The following is a 15,747-nucleotide window of genomic DNA, read 5'->3' as shown; positions in this document are numbered from 1 at the left end:
CACCAAGTCTCTCCCTTCAAGCTGGCAGATCCCTCAAAGCCTGGCCATAGGAAGATTGTTATCGGATTGGAAGTCCAATTCGACCGCGGCATACAGCCGACTGCGCAGGGGCCAATTAGGGGGCCCTATTTACGATTATCGTAGCCAGCCTAACCTACGGTTAGAACCTCCTTTTTATACCTACGCAGATATTTATATAGTTTAATTAATCTCTTCGTTAACTACGGTTCGAACTAATTACTTTATAATAGGGATACTAATACTAATTAGTAATTAAATTTTACTATTATAAATCGGTAAGGTATCTTATTACGTAAAAAAAACGACTTTTTAATACTGCACGGGATAAGAGATTCGTACTAATTAACCTTATAGAAATAAATAAAAAAGGAGGCGATTCTCGAATACCGCACGGAATTAAGTAATTATAGCCCTTTACTACTTATAAAAGGTCGACGTTTATTACGTTAAACTACGTTAATTAACGGAACTACTTAAGTAACTAGCCTTTTACCGTCGCCCCGAGTAGCTTTTTTACTAAATAATTTTTTTATAGCCGGCCTGCGATTAGAAATTAACTAGTTAAATTAATAAAAATATAATATAAAAAAGCACTACGTAATTAAAAAAGGGGATCTCTAAACGTAAATATTCTTATTTAGTAATAAAGGTAACTTTATAGGAGTTATTAAGCTAAAAAATCTACGGTATATAAGAAAGTTTATTATTACGAGGATCTTATAAATATAACCTTAAGCCCGCGATCTAAATAACTTCCTCATAGCTCCTTTAACTACCCCCCGGGTATTATTTAAGAATATAATATAGGGGACGGTTTAATAAAAGAGGAGGGGATTTAGAGGTCCTAACGGTATCGAGCTAAGAGTATTATAAATCTTAGAAATTAACTAAGGAAGCTATTTAGAAATTATAAAGAGCACGAGGCTTAGGAGGCTAGAAGTATACGGGATAGCGGAAATTAGTAACTAGTAAAGATCCTAAGACTAATTATTATATTATCCTATAATAATATAAACGTCTACCGCTACTATTATAAAAAGGAACTACTAAAACCTACCTTTTTATATTAAATAAAAAAGAGGATCTTAGTAAGTACGATAGTTAGTAACTTAAAAAGGTAATAGTAATTACTAAAAATAGTAAAAACGAGAGTAGTAGTAAAACGGCAAGAGGAAATAAAAATCTCCTAGACCTTAATAAATTCGTTAAGTAGTAAAAGTACGGATTTATTACGACCTACGCGCGGATTAAATATATCCTTATTAAAATTAAATACGCTAGCGATTATTAATATAAGTATAAGCTAGAGCACGACCCTTAGCGAGTTAGGGTAAAAAAAAAAAGACGAAACCCGATCCTAAATAGAATCCTAATCCCTTATAAGTAGGTAAATATTAACCCGGACTATTAGGGGACGTAGATATATAAAATTATAAATTAGCTTAACGGCGAGTAAATTAACGTAGTATTAATCTATTTAACTAAGGTTTATAAGAAAAAGGGGCTATAGGGGTAACCCCTATTTTACGAGATCGTAGACGACCTTAGTTATTAATTAGATAAATAGTTTACGAACGTAAGCTTAGGAATTACGAAAGTAGTTAATAAATTCCTTTATGGGCGAGGGGTATTATTAATATAATTATAATCGCAAGAGCTATACGAAATATTAGTAGTAATAATTATAGAGGAGGAATTCGTATTATAGAACTAGGCATAGGTTAATAGAGCGTATAATCGCTTTAATGAATTTAAAAAAAAGGTAAACGACCCAGATTTCCTCTTTATAATTACTAACGGAAATCTATTATTATAAAAAGATATACTAAGGTAAAATATAATACTAGAAGTACGATAATCGATAATTCTATTTATTTTGATCTATAACTCGTTACCGCTACTAATACGAAATTCGGCGCCGATTGGCTAATAAAAAAGGAAGTAAACGACCCGAAGTTATTAATAATACGTAGCGACGCAGGGTTCGTATATAAATACTAAAAATTTAATAGCAAATACGAGGTAATTTATAGACCTTAAAAAGATCTTCTTAAAAGAGAAATTATACTCTAGGGGGAAGTATAAGGTCTTATAAGAAACCCTAACGATATTTTACGATTACTATAAAAAAGTCAGAATTAAGGAACACTAGTACTATTTAGTAATTAATATTATACTCGTAAATAAAGCCTCTAATTATTATTACGAAGCGGTACGTAATCTCGATCGAAACGACTTTCTTAGTATAATTAACGTAATCCGAAGCCGCTTCGAGACTTATAATAAGAACTTAGAGCTCCTATCTAAACTACGAGCGATTTCTTTTATATTTATAGTTAAGATAATAAAAGGCAAATTGCGAGTAGAGATCCTCGAAGAGCTTATTAATTAAATCGATAAGCTAGTAAAAACCTAGCTAAATAAAGAAATAAATGAGTAAAAAGTCGGATATTTTTATACCGTAGTTTAGTATATACTAAAAGTAAAGATTACCTTATACTAAGCACCTAAAAACTACGAGACGTTCTACTCGAGGCTAAGATCTAGCTTTAATATTAAAATAAGAATACCGCGCTAAACCTACCTCTAGATATATAACGGCCCTTATTAATAATATTAAGTCGATCGAACGTATAATAAGAAAGGAAAAGAGGCTAAATATAATAATCGCTAATAAAGAGGCCTAGATTCGTTAAATAGGTAGAGATTTAACTTATAGGTAGGGTAATAAAAGAAGTAATACTATATTTATAAAAAGGATGAATATTAGTTAAGTAACTACTCTAAGGAAGAGCGTGCTAAATTGTACGAATAGTATAAAAAGTCGAGGGTAGTAGATAGTAAAACTAGCCCTCGTTAGTTTAACTAATTCCTTATTATATATAAGGGCAGATCCGGGGGTATAGAACTTAGTAACGGTAGCTAAAGTAGTAGCCTAAAGTATATACCCCCTATAAGAGATTCGGAAGATAAGGAAGATCTTACTCCCTATATTAACGAATTAGATTATAATAAAATTAAAGATATTAACTATTTTTTTTTTACCCTATTAGCTTCTAGAGGATATACGAGGCTAAACAAATAGAGGGTAGCGGAAGCTCTTAATAAGTAGGCTTTTATTTACGGATAATAAAAAAAGGTCCTTTAAATAACGGATATAGAGGCGGCTAAAAGGGCGAATTTAATAAGGCCAAAGCTTATTTTCTTAATAATTAAAGAAAAGACGCTATCTCTCTCGATATTTAAAAAAAAGGAATATAGTACTAAGTAAATTTAGGGGTAGCTAGAGGGGTCCTTTTTATATTACTTAGATCCCTCGAATACTAAGCTTATATAAGTATTCTATACGAGTAAAAGGTACGGCCTAGACGATTTTTATAAGATTATCCTAAATACTAGGGCATTATAATAGTTAACTAAAAGAAAAGGGTAATTCTAAGCGCTATAAAAGATCGTATTAATAACGCTTAATACGTTAATAGCGGGTATTATAAGGATTAGTTTTAGCCTAGGTAAGGAAATTATCGCCCTAGGTATAGTAAAAGTAGAGATATACTTCGGAACGATAACTTTTTATATTTTACTTATTAATACCCTATTTCTCTTATATTTAAAAGACATAGATTAACTAGGTATTATATTTAATAATATAAGGAATAGAATCTCTAGTAGTAAGTACTTCGAGATAGTTGAACGACAATAGGGGTATACGTTCATAAAGCTTATTAATAATACGAAGTTAATTAATTACCTAACGAAAAGTAAGCTTAGAAAACTATATTAGAGATTCGGGTACCCGTCGGTTACGAGGCTATATAACCTCTTAAAGTAATTAAGTAATAATAATATTAAAATAGGGGCGCTAGAGTAGTTAACGAAAGTATATTACTAATACTAGATAAATACGCAAAGCCTATATAGATTTAAGTTTAAATTATATAATAAGCTTAACTTTAACTAAGAAATAGTCGTCGATATTTTCTATTTAAATAGTTAGCTAGTACTATATATAATCGACGTATTTATATCTTTCTAAGTAAGGTAATTTTTTTAAGATCTATAAGTAAAAATAGTATAGGCAGCCCTACGAAAAAGCTAGATCGATATATACTAAGGACCGCTAAACGGTATTAGAACCGACGCTAGTACTAGCTTTAAGTTAGTAGAATTTAGGGATAATGCGACGGCCTACGGTATATAGCTAAAAGTCGTACTTATTAAAGCGTATTATAGTATTAAAAAGGTAAAAAGGGTATATTAGTAATTAAAAAGGGCGTTTAGAATTATTAAAAAGGAAAATCCGGATTTTACTAATAACGAATACCTCTAGATAGTACTTAAATACTATAACGATACTATAGGGCTTAACGGACTTATATTAACGCTATTAGTATTTAGAGCATATTTAAGAACGACCTTAGCCTCGCTACCGTCGCTAGGTATAAGCTAACGAGCCTAAGTAGTTAAAAAAGTAATACGGGCACTACGCGAAGTAAGTATAAAAAAGTAAGTTAACGAAGTAATTACTATACGCAATAGGCCCGATATAGGGAATAATTTAAATATACTACTAAATTTAAATATACGAATATAGCGCGAAATTACTTAATAATAGGCTGGGCTATATAAATTAATTTCCGTTAACGAGCGCTCTTATATAGTTACGAGAGATCGTAACTAGCTACTTAAAGTATTAATTATAGTAGTTAGACCGTACTATATAGATCCTAACGAGGTAATTTTTAACTTATAAAAAGAAGAAGAGCTAGAGGAAACTAAATAACCCGCGGTAGAGGTATAAGAAATTATCCTTAATAAAATCGTCGTAATAGTACTAATAAATAACGAGGAAGAGGATATTGCTAAAAGGGTACTAATATTACTAATAAGACGTCGTAAAAGACTACGATAATAAGCCCTAATATAGTAATTTATTACTAGCGACGAGGTAATTAATACTTTTTATATAGTAAAAGAGAAAGCCGATTTCGAGCTAGCGGTTAAACTACGTAAAGAAAGCGTAATTATAACTATTAAAAAGCCGTATAAGGGATTAGATCTTATTAAAATAGACACTCTTTGTAATCGAGAGGTCTATTAATTTATCCTATACGACCTAGAAAAATATATAAACCTCTATATATTTAAATTACGAATAGTTCGTAAGATTAAAGGGAAAGGAACACCCTAGCCGTACGAGAAGTTTAGATACGTAATTTAGGGGTACGGCGACGTTAAAAAAGCGACGCTACTTATATAATCGCCCACTATATAGCTCTATAGCTAACGATTAATAATAGTACTAATAGTATCGCTATAGAAGAAGGGATACGAGATTTAAAGCCGTAATATTACCTAGGCCTATACTTAATTAGCTATAGGGCTTATAAAGAGAATCCTAGCCTATTTACCGAAAGAAATAGTTAGTAAGTATTTAGAAAGTACGATTATTAAAGTGCTTAAACTACTATATAGGCTCGTAGAATCGGGTACCTATTAGTAGGCTACCTACTACGATTTTTATATTAATTAATTATTAATAGTTACTTTTATATATAACCCGTACTTACTAATCGCAGAGTACGAAAGTAACTAATTTAGGATAGTTAGAATATAGACCGACGATATATTAAGCCTATTTAATATTAATTTTATAAAAAAAGAGGATAAGGAGCTTTAAAAAGCGGGCTTTATAGCGAAGCTAAAAGAGGTCCTTATAATAAATACCCCCTTAATATTTAATAGCGGGATTCTTATAATCGAAGGGGAAACCGTCGTTTTTTAATAAAAGGGGTAGGGCGAAAGAATTAACCTCGTTAATCCGAACGTAACTAATATTAAGAAGCGGTATAAGGCTAAGCTCGCGCGAGGGGTATATATTATAAATATTTATTAGCTTAAAACGACTTTTAACTACGCTAAGGTAGTATAGGCTATAAATTTAACTAAATAAGACGTCGAGGTACTTAATAAGCGGCTTAAGTAGTAATAGACGAATCTTAATTAAGGTCTCGTTTACTACCCGATCGACCTTATAACGAGCAAGCTCTACGTCTTTATTAATAGGTTATTTATAAATAATAACGACCTTACTTCGTAATTAGGGTATATTATTATCCTAGCTAACGAGAGTATAGGCGAGAGCGAATTTACTATATATAGTAATATAATCTATTACTCTTTAATTAAAAATAAGCGGGTAACGAGAAGTATATTAGTATTAGAGGTTTATAATATAATTAACGGCGTTAACCTCTCTTATATAATTTTAATAACGCTAAAGAAGATTACTAATCGAATTAGCTTTTTACTTATTCTAACGGTTATTTATATAGATTCCTACTCGCTATATAAATACCTTATTAAATTAAAAACGACGAAGGAAAAGAGGCTTATAATCGATATTATAGCCCTTAGGTAATCGTACGAAAGGCGCGAGATACTCGAGATCCGTTAGATTAATAATAAAAATAACCTCGTAAACGCTTTTATAAAAATAGTATTAAATAAGGGATTAAAGTAATTTATAAGTAGCGGAAAAGTTATTATATAAATAGAGGGATAGGTTATATAAAAAGAGTAAAAAAAAGGGGGAAAAGGAGACGACTTAGTAGACGGGCCCGAGGTTAAATTATATTTCTAACCGTAGTAGTTAAATCGATAAAAGAAAGAGAAAGTTAGTATCGGATTAGAAGTCTAATTCGACCGCGGTATATAGCCGACTACGTAGGGGCTAATTAGGGGGCCCTATTTACGATTATCGTAACTAGCCTAACCTATAGTTAGAACCTCCTTTTTATACTTACGTAGATATTTATATAGTTTAATTAATCTCTTCGTTAACTACGGTTCGAACTAACTACCCTGTAATAGGGATACTAACAATTGTAGCTCTTTTCCTCGTCGACCCAGCCATTCCTATCATCAGCACGTCGAACGTGCCGCCTCAGCAGAAACACTGGTGGCCTGATGAGCCTAAGACTGGTCCATTGCCCGCCCCAGCATCAGATGATCAGGGATTGATTCAGTGGGAAATGGCTCAGGAAGAGTGGGTTGACTCCGAAGACGCTTGGTTGAAGGCTCGAGAGAGTTGGGAACAGAGCCTTAGCAGAGATAAGTGGCCCATTGGAATGGAACAGGCCAAGGAGCTGAGGAAGGAGCTGATGGCTGAAAGAACGTGGATGAAAGAGAAGGAGGCTAATTGGCTCAAGACCGAGTGGAACTTCTGTGAACACTAGCTTCATGTTCTTGGTTTTAAGGAGAGACTCAAGTATACCATAGTCTAGACATACTTGCTACGCTTAATTCGCGATGAAGTTCCGATTGGCTTGCGTTTTATTTGGCCTAGCTCCCTCAGCACCACGCGACGACTCCTGCAATATCTCAACATTAGCCACTCGTGGCGAATACTTGTCCATTTTGGCTCATTTCGGGGTGTCGGCCGGTGGATCTCTGTAGTGAAATCGGAAACACAAAGGGACACCAAAGGCGGTAACCCGCTCGAGATCTCTATTTCTGAAGTTTCGTATTGTCATGTACCTTATCAATGTCGACATGGGAGACCCGCCGATGCCGCGAAGGCTAAACAGTTCAAGACTATCCTTCTCTATATGTATACCATACCTCCATTCGCACAGATCGTGTCCCCGGTCACCCAGCGCGACCTTTCTTCGCACAAGAACACAATGATATCTGCCACATCCTCATCCGTTCCACATCTGGGCTCGGCAGGAACCTTCTTATTCTGTTCTTCCATCCTCGCAAGATGCACAGGTCCGGCAGCACGGTACATATCGGTATCGACAGGGCCAGGGTTGACTGAATTCACAGTTACCCCGTATTTGTGGCCCAGCTCTGTGGCCCAGACCCGTGTCAGACCTTCGACAGCAGCTTTGGATGCGGCATAAACGGATTGAGTCGGGTAGCCACCGCGGGCAGATATCGAAGACAAGTTGACAATACGACCGCCGCGGTTGATGTGAGGTAAGACGCTTTGAGTCATGAAGATGACTGCTCTGACATTGACTGCCATCAGACGATCATAGTCTTCAATTGTGACTTCTTCAAGTGGTGCGTTTCCTCCGACGCCCGCGTTGTTCACCAGAATATCGACCTTGTCGGTTTGAAATTCTCGAAGAGCCGCTTTCAAAATAAGAGAGGGAGCCTCAGGAGACGCCATATCGGCACGAATGCACGTCACTCGAACCCCGAACCCCTTTACTTCCTCAACCAACTTTAGAGCAGCAGCTTCGGATGAAGGAGAGACATAATTGAATGCAACCTGCACTATGTTAACATCAATATTCTCATCACAGGTCGACTCGGTTAAGATGAGGCCGTTGTGGATATACCAAGTAAGGAAGGTCTGATTGATCGACCTGGTAATCTGTTTCGGGCAATAAGATCAGGACTTACACTTGCGCCTTGTTTAGAAAGAGCTCGAACTATGCCAGCACCGATTCCTCGAGCCCCTCCTGTCACTATTGCGATCTTTCCATTGAGAGACATGACGATGACTTGAAGTCCAGTGGTCGTATATCTCCAATCACCCTTTAAGCTGAAGAGGAGACTGAGAGATGATCTTGATCCTTACTCTCAAGTTCTCTTGAGGGCTTGTCGATTACGATCAAGGGCGAGGTATGTGTATAGAGAGTATAGAGAAGATAAAACCCCAGGCTTGCATAGGCTGCGTGCGGGGAGTCGCAGTGGGCGGGGGTTTCCGTCCAAATCAACAATGTGGCGGAAACCCAACCGGGTGACAGTGCGCCGAACGTGGGGTAGTGGTGACTTGAGACGGCGCCGTGTATGGTGTCTTGTGAGGAGACGATGTGTTTGGGCCAATTTGTTGAGGCTGCACGAAACGATCTAACGTGAACGACAGGGCCAGCGAGCTCGGAGGGGGTAAGGGAGGGGTAAAGAATTCCGAAGGTGATGCAGCCAGAAACGATAGACATCTAATCAAGCTGCCCACCTTTTTGAGATCAGATGTACTCGGTATATAACAAGCTGGCCGCACTGAGTTGATGTTCCCACCTCACTTCCTCATTGACACCCACGGAATCTCGAGTCCCTGGCCTTTATTGGCCATCAAAATCAGAATCATACTCATCAACCACTTATGCCTGCCATGGATACATCAAATGCAGTCGATATCCTTCGCCGAAAACCCGAAAACCTTGCAATTTATACTAACCCTGAACATGAGCTGTATCTCAAGAAGCTCGATGTTCCGACCCCAAGCGAAGGGGAGTGCCTCATCCACGTGCGAGCAACTGGCATCTGCGGCTCCGATGTTCACTTTTGGAAAGCAGGTCACATTGGCGAGATGGTTGTGACGGGCGAAAACGGGCTAGGCCATGAGAGTGCAGGCGTAGTTGTTGGCGTAGGACCCAAAGTGACGAAGTTCAAGATTGGTGATAGGGTAGCCATCGAGTGCGGCATCCCTTGTATGAAGGCATCGTGCTTCTTCTGTCGCACAGGCCGATACAACGCCTGTCCAGAGGTGATCTTCTACTCGACGCCCCCATATCACGGAACCCTTACCCGCTACCACGTGCACCCAGAAGACTGGCTTCACAAGATTCCTGATGGAATGTCATATGAAGAGGGATCTCTTCTCGAGCCACTCTCAGTGGCTCTGACAGGGCTCGAGCGATCCGGCGTTCGCTTGGGTGATCCCGTGGTTATCTGCGGTTCCGGTCCCATCGGCATTGCCACTTTGCTGGCTGCTAGCGCAGCAGGTGCAAACCCAATCGTCATTACGGACATCAATCAGACCAGGCTGGACATGGCGAAAAAGGCAGTTCCTAGAGTACGAACTGTGCTTATCACTGCTGGAAAGGAGCCGCAGGCAACTGCCGAGGATATCAAGGGAGCTCTTGGTCAAGAAGCCAAGATAGTGCTAGAATGTACTGGCGTTGAGTCAAGTGTGGTCACCGGTATATACGTAAGTAATCTACACGAATTGTACGTTGGACGGGGATACTTGTGCTGATAAAACTCTGAAGTCTTGCCGATTCGGCGGCATGGTCTTCGTTATCGGTTGCGGTAGAGATTTTGCCACAATTCCCATCATGTACATGGCTGGCAAGGAAATTGAATTACGATTCCAATTTCGCTACCGAGATATCTATCCTCGGGCCATTGGCCTTGTTGCTGAGGGAGTCATTGATCTCAAACCATTAGTCACCCATCGGTTTGCTCTTGAAGATGGTGAGAAGGCCTTCAAAACAGCTTCAGACCCTAGTGCTCTGGCATTGAAAGTGCAAGTACTTGACGATTAGAACCCAGGGCGGTAGTACTCAAGCTCAAGCTTTCTGAATTGTATCTTCGTTCAAGGAAGAGGTTTCGCCTGGACGTGGATAGGGGCTGCAGGTTCGGTCGCGAAAATGTGCAGGCTGCAGCGGCGACGTCCTAGTGTCTTTCTATATCTCTCACAATTGATTCGAAACGTTTGAGTCTCATTCCCCCGTACTACAGTGTTCTCATACGCCCAAATATAGCCCTGCACGGCGATAAGTCATGCAAGGAGCAGGAATCTAGGTTGGCCACGGCTCAAATCAAAAGGGCACATATCCCTAGCCGTGACATTGCATTCCTAGGAACACTGTTGTCGGTACCATGGTAGTCTCTTTCCCTCCAGCATTCCTTCAGAACTCGTAGCACCGTATCAACGTTTGTAAAACCGGAACCCGAGCTTTCAAGGATTCCTTCAATCAGATTCTCGAAGAATGGTTGTTGATCTGGGGCTGCCATTGCTCCAGCGACGCACATAGCCCATGTTACAGGTTTCAGAGACAGGCCGTCCGGCACACTTTGAAGAGCATCCATAACGCCAGATACTGCGTTATGAATTGTTTCAAGCGCGTTTTCTGGTGCGTCTTCTATGTTGGCTGAAATTGTGTGCAGTTGCACAAGGACTGCCGTTGCATATATGCGGGTAATCGACTGCGAGATTAAGGCTGAATCGGGCTGACCGGACGAATTAGTATCGTTCTATACCCCATAATATTGAGAAGGTATACTAGGTACCTTTTGTTCTACCCCCAAGTATCCAACACCATCTTCGAGACGTTTAGTGATGTCTGCAATTTTGCGGCTCAAAGCTCTCGGATTCATCTCTGCAACTTGTGCCTCTAGCGAGGCTACATCTCCGAGAGCTAGCATAGCCCAGTTCTGGCAACCCATGACACAGGACACATCGATTTCTTCGTGGCTGAGCCACCTTTGATAAGGTAGCCTAGGTGGTTCACCTGTAGAAACACATGACAGAAGCTCGAACCAAAGTAGCTGTGACACATGGAATCTGATGGCCGCACTCATAATCCTCTGGAATCCAGTCTCAATTCTTGTAGAAGATTCGGACCTTCCTCCCACGCTCTCCAAGTCGATTTGACCTGCGACCAATACAAGAGCGTTCAGATGTGACTGCCAATTAGTGGTTCCTCCTTGGAAGACCTAGCCAGTTTAGCATTAGCAGCGTGCAACCATGGGTTCAACAAAGGTTGGAAGAGTGGATACCTCGAAGCTGATGAGGAAAGTGCCACAAGTAAGAAACTCGACGCGATGTTCGGGATGGCTGGCGAAACCATCTGTCTCGCAGCGAATGAGAACTTGACGGAGTTCTTGCATCGCATTGGTGTGATACCGGATAAGCTCTGACTCCATTTCCTCTGTCTTACTTTGCGACATAGCGTGTTGGTGTAGAGCGGATAGCGTAAAGGCGGCTTGACGAAGCGGCCCTTGCTTGGACAGAAGCCAGAAAAGCCATCCTCGGCCACCGAGTGCTGGCTTATCCACGTAATAGGCGTATTGGAGGGGAAATATGTAGTCCAGATAATATGTCAGGAGCTCAGCTTCACGATACTCAGACCCGCCTGGCGAAAATATTGCTGACTCTTCGAGAGTTTCCCCAGAAGGCTCCGTTACGGCTCTGGTGGATGAACGTGTGGAAGAAGCCTGCAGTTTTCGAGTTCGGCGGAAGTTCTGTTTCACAGCATGCTTGATGCGTTGAAGTTCCGCCTGTAGCTTGACAGGGTCCTTGACCCAATCAGGCTCCGTTCCATAGCCATGGCATACTATGTGCCGATCTGTGCATTCTTTACAAGTCGGAGTTGCTTCGTCGCATTTCCTATGGCGAATACGACATGTCCAACAACCACCGCTGCTACGGCCCAGGGGTTTGGACATTGTTGCGGGGGTGTCTCTGGACTAATCTCGGGATTTCGGTTTACCAGATTCATCGAAAATTTCCTAAGAAAAATACTATTAGCCAGACTCCAAACAAGTCGTATTGACCCGTCAGCGGGACAAATTTGCTCGGGCTGTTTTGTCGACGTTCGTCAACGTCTTCATTTGCGTCGGTTAATCTTTCCCAACCCCCCGCATTAGTAGCCCTGCAACCGAGACTGTCTCCACAATTCGCGCTCTTGTAACTCGGGAAGGAATGTCGAGCCGTACTTTAGGAAGGAAAGTCGAGACGAAAGGACTGCAATTGGTCCACAGTCAACAACGTTCTTGTTTCTTAAAGATACTTAGTTAACAAAGCAGGCTAAGAACTGACTAGAAGTGTGCTTTCTTACAGCTCAAATATTGATCCTTCAATTATCTCACATTTCTGCGACTCTGAAACAAAAAAAAAAATATTTACTTTCTCTAAGAAGAAAATCAAATGAGTAGATCGTCTGCAAGCGTATGTCGACCACCAGAAGACAGCGATTGACCATGCCTGCCTAGGCATTCATAATCGTTTGTGGTCCATTCATCGTAGACAAGTATCCTCCGTTTTCAAAGGTCAGTATCACGTTAAGATGAGGATGCAAGATTTATGTAAGCGGCGCAAGACATGCCTTTAGATGTGAAAGCTGAAGAAATTGATAAGATCTCCCAAAGCGAATATTGGCGGGCTTAGCACAGACAAATACATCACGGTTTCATATTCAAGGGTTAACAATTCCTTTCCATTCTGTGTCGTTTCCACACTGATTAATCCACTATACGAAATACAGATTACAGACTAAACATTCCATTAGACTCGACTTAGCTCAGCAAACCCTCCTCAACCTGCACACCCAAGTTGGTTCAGTTGGTACCAGCTGTATGCTCTAGATGAGAGGCACAATAATAAAAGGAAGACCTAGGCCTGCTTCTTGTTGCGGTCGCGGAAGTGATCTCTGGCCTTGTCGCGGGCAGCACCGCGCTCCCGGTTGGCGCAGAAGACGTAGTTGCCACGGTTTCTGTCGCAAAGCTCGGCGCCACGCTCTGTGCGAGTGTTATCATTTTGCCTAATTGAACCAGCATTGAATTATGTCTGACTTACCATAGGTGATGATCAAGTCCTCACTAGCCGCGCAGAAAGCAAGGTCATCGCCCTTGCAATTGGGGTCGTGGTCATCGCGGCCACGGTCACCATCACGACCACCACGGCCTCGGTCACCATCGCGGTCACCATCACGGCCGCCGCGTCTGTCGCCATCACGATCGCCATCACGGCACTCGCGGCCTCTGCCGCCACGGTCTCCATCACGTCGGCGGTAGCATTCGCAGCGGCGCTCTCTGTAGCCGTAGTACTGATCGATCTCGCATCGTGTAATTCTGTCGAATTCGCGAGCCAGCTCGATAGCCAGCTCCTGCTGCTCACGAATTGCGCAGAAGAGCCTGTTGCCTCCATCGTTGGCGAAACAGAGCCTGTTCTTCGCATCTACAAGCTCCATTAGCAAAGCTGACTGAGGCCTGGCTCATGATGCGTTGAAATAATTTACCGTAGCGAGTAAACTCCTTGACACTGCGGCCGCAGTAAAGTTCGTCGCGTTCATCGCGGCATTCTCCACGGGGAAACGCCTCTGCTTTGGCCAGCTCGGCAGGCTGCTCAGCGGGCATAGCCGCGACGCAGCTGATGCCGGTGAGGGCGGCAACGAAGAGCTTTGAGTAGAGCATGCTGACGATCTAAGCGAACCGCAAGTGCTGGTATCAAAAACCAAAGATGGGTATAATTGGAAGGGTATCGTGAGCTTGAACTGATTGTTGTCTTGTCTGTCTGGTGAAGAGAAAAGAAAGCAATATCTCACGGGGGGTGGTGCCGTTCTTTATAGTCTGGGATCACTTCAGTTGTAGTTCATCTTTCCCGTGAATTGTCGCGTGCCGAGCAATCAATGGACTGTTGACGCTCGCATTGCACCGGGTCTAGTTCGTCGACATACTCAAACGTTGTTTATCCCTCTGGCATCCAAGGATGTCCATTTCTCCGACGCATCCGTAAAGAGCTACCTGAGATGTGCAGCTTTCAGCAAGCTACCTCGATCGGCTTTGCTCCGAGGCATCCTGAGTTGTCTCCCGCAGATCGGATGAGCTGCAACCAGTATGCGCCGTGGGTTTGGTGACTGTCACTCACGAACTGGCGGAGTATCAAGAGCAGAGGCGTCCTACAGAGATGACATGTGTTAGACAAAGGTCTAACGGCAGCATGCCGATTGTACCATCATGTTCATGAAAGTTGTCCAGGATTCCTGGCAAATGGACCAGAAGTTCATGCCTCCACGTTTGGCTTGCTACGCTTGATGGTGTGCCATCTAACTCTATTCAAGCTGTAAAGGGGGGAAGTGGTCGCATGGTGCAAGCATAAGATGGTTGCAACCTCTACAGTTAGGAAGAGTCGAAACTTTCTAGCTAAGCTGAGCAAGGCAGCTTGATTCCATTTCGGAAATCCTCAACTTGGGATTGACCCTTGGCAGTCCGGTAGGTCTTCCGAATAAGGATGGGTGATAATGCGCCCTCAAGTAACAAAGGTGTAAGTTTCTGGTACCTATTCCACGTATTAAGGTAGGATCATCTCACTGCCATACTCGACTACCAGGTCATTTCTGTGAGCGATACTCAAGTATAGTTCAGTCATCAGTTAGCGTTGTTGCTTCACTGACTGTTCAGTCTTCAAAATGGAGAGGTCACAGGATCTATTTCACCCTCCAGGTGGATAAACCATCTTGCATTAGGGACTTCTTGCACACATCCCATTAGCAACTGGACCGTATCCGCGAGATGGCCCTTGCTATATCCGAGCTTTCCTGCACCATGCCAATTTTCGACTCAACTGCTGTGCAAACTAATGTGAAGAAACATTTCATCTATCATAGTCGGCGTCCGGGGAGAACCGATAAGTGCCGCTCCGTCCCTCTGATTGGACTTCGTCAAAGGCGACGGCAAACATTCCACGCCTCAGAAACCGCAAACCTTGCCCATTAAGCCATTGTGTTTCCTGGGCGGAAGGTTCATGGCAGATAGACTCTGCTCATCTCCCGCTAACCCCAAAAGGCGAGCTCGACTTTGTATATGCTGTCCAAGTACCCTCGAGGCTGTCTTTGATCAGGGCTTCAATAGCAGATCATCGTGTGAGATCGAGTTCAATCCCTGTAAATGAAAAGTGTATGAAATTGCCTGACGGTTAAACCTCGTCTGACACGCATCTATTCAGCTGTTGACCCGACTTGTCTTTCTAATCAGCGTCACGGGATAGTCCCCAATCTGTTGCGACTCCCGAGAGCTCCGCATGTAAACTTCCCAGCATCCCAAATCGCAATCTCAATGTACGACTATTCGGTAAAGGAGGTGTTCGGAATCGTTTTCATTATGAGATCTTTAACCTTATGGGAATAAGGTTGGGTTTGGAATGATATCCTGCATCTGCGGCGCACAGTCAATCCAAAGCCTCCACGCGAGCCATGCGCTACACTG

General features: G+C 41.7%; 5 protein-coding genes across 5 annotated transcripts; 2 read left to right on the top strand and 3 right to left on the bottom strand.

The window, feature by feature from the left end:
• Positions 1 to 6,893: 6,893 nt before the first annotated feature.
• On the top strand, positions 6,894 to 7,259 carry CLUP02_09404 (uncharacterized protein; the record flags this gene model as incomplete). The annotated part of the gene is made up of 1 exon (XM_049288382.1): positions 6,894 to 7,259. A coding segment is annotated over one exon (366 nt), but the record flags the coding sequence as incomplete, so codon positions are not given.
• Positions 7,260 to 7,303: 44 nt separating this feature from the next.
• Positions 7,304 to 9,124, bottom strand: CLUP02_09403 (uncharacterized protein; the record flags this gene model as incomplete). The annotated part of the gene is made up of 6 exons (XM_049288381.1): positions 7,304 to 7,473; positions 7,505 to 7,644; positions 7,698 to 8,407; positions 8,467 to 8,537; positions 8,615 to 8,975; positions 9,074 to 9,124. 6 exons carry the CDS (start codon positions 9,122 to 9,124, stop codon positions 7,304 to 7,306), a joined length of 1,503 nt encoding a protein of 500 aa, XP_049145525.1.
• Positions 9,125 to 9,139: 15 nt separating this feature from the next.
• CLUP02_09402 (L-arabinitol 4-dehydrogenase) lies at positions 9,140 to 10,304 on the top strand (the record flags this gene model as incomplete). Its single annotated transcript, XM_049288380.1, has 2 exons — positions 9,140 to 9,967; positions 10,029 to 10,304. The coding sequence occupies 2 exons, from the start codon at positions 9,140 to 9,142 to the stop codon at positions 10,302 to 10,304; spliced, it is 1,104 nt and encodes a 367-aa protein (XP_049145524.1).
• Positions 10,305 to 10,575: 271 nt separating this feature from the next.
• Positions 10,576 to 12,210, bottom strand: CLUP02_09401 (uncharacterized protein; the record flags this gene model as incomplete). Its single annotated transcript, XM_049288379.1, has 3 exons — positions 10,576 to 10,992; positions 11,053 to 11,478; positions 11,542 to 12,210. The coding sequence occupies 3 exons, from the start codon at positions 12,208 to 12,210 to the stop codon at positions 10,576 to 10,578; spliced, it is 1,512 nt and encodes a 503-aa protein (XP_049145523.1).
• Positions 12,211 to 13,156: 946 nt separating this feature from the next.
• On the bottom strand, positions 13,157 to 13,956 carry CLUP02_09400 (uncharacterized protein; the record flags this gene model as incomplete). The annotated part of the gene is made up of 3 exons (XM_049288378.1): positions 13,157 to 13,281; positions 13,340 to 13,720; positions 13,782 to 13,956. The coding sequence occupies 3 exons, from the start codon at positions 13,954 to 13,956 to the stop codon at positions 13,157 to 13,159; spliced, it is 681 nt and encodes a 226-aa protein (XP_049145522.1).
• Positions 13,957 to 15,747: the final 1,791 nt, after the last annotated feature.

This window comes from Colletotrichum lupini, chromosome 4 (genome assembly GCF_023278565.1).
Source record: "Colletotrichum lupini chromosome 4, complete sequence".
Classification (NCBI taxonomy): Eukaryota; Fungi; Ascomycota; class Sordariomycetes; order Glomerellales; family Glomerellaceae; genus Colletotrichum; species Colletotrichum lupini.
The sequence above is the reverse complement of the archived record's forward strand: the minus strand, read 5'-3'. Positions and strand labels throughout refer to the sequence as shown.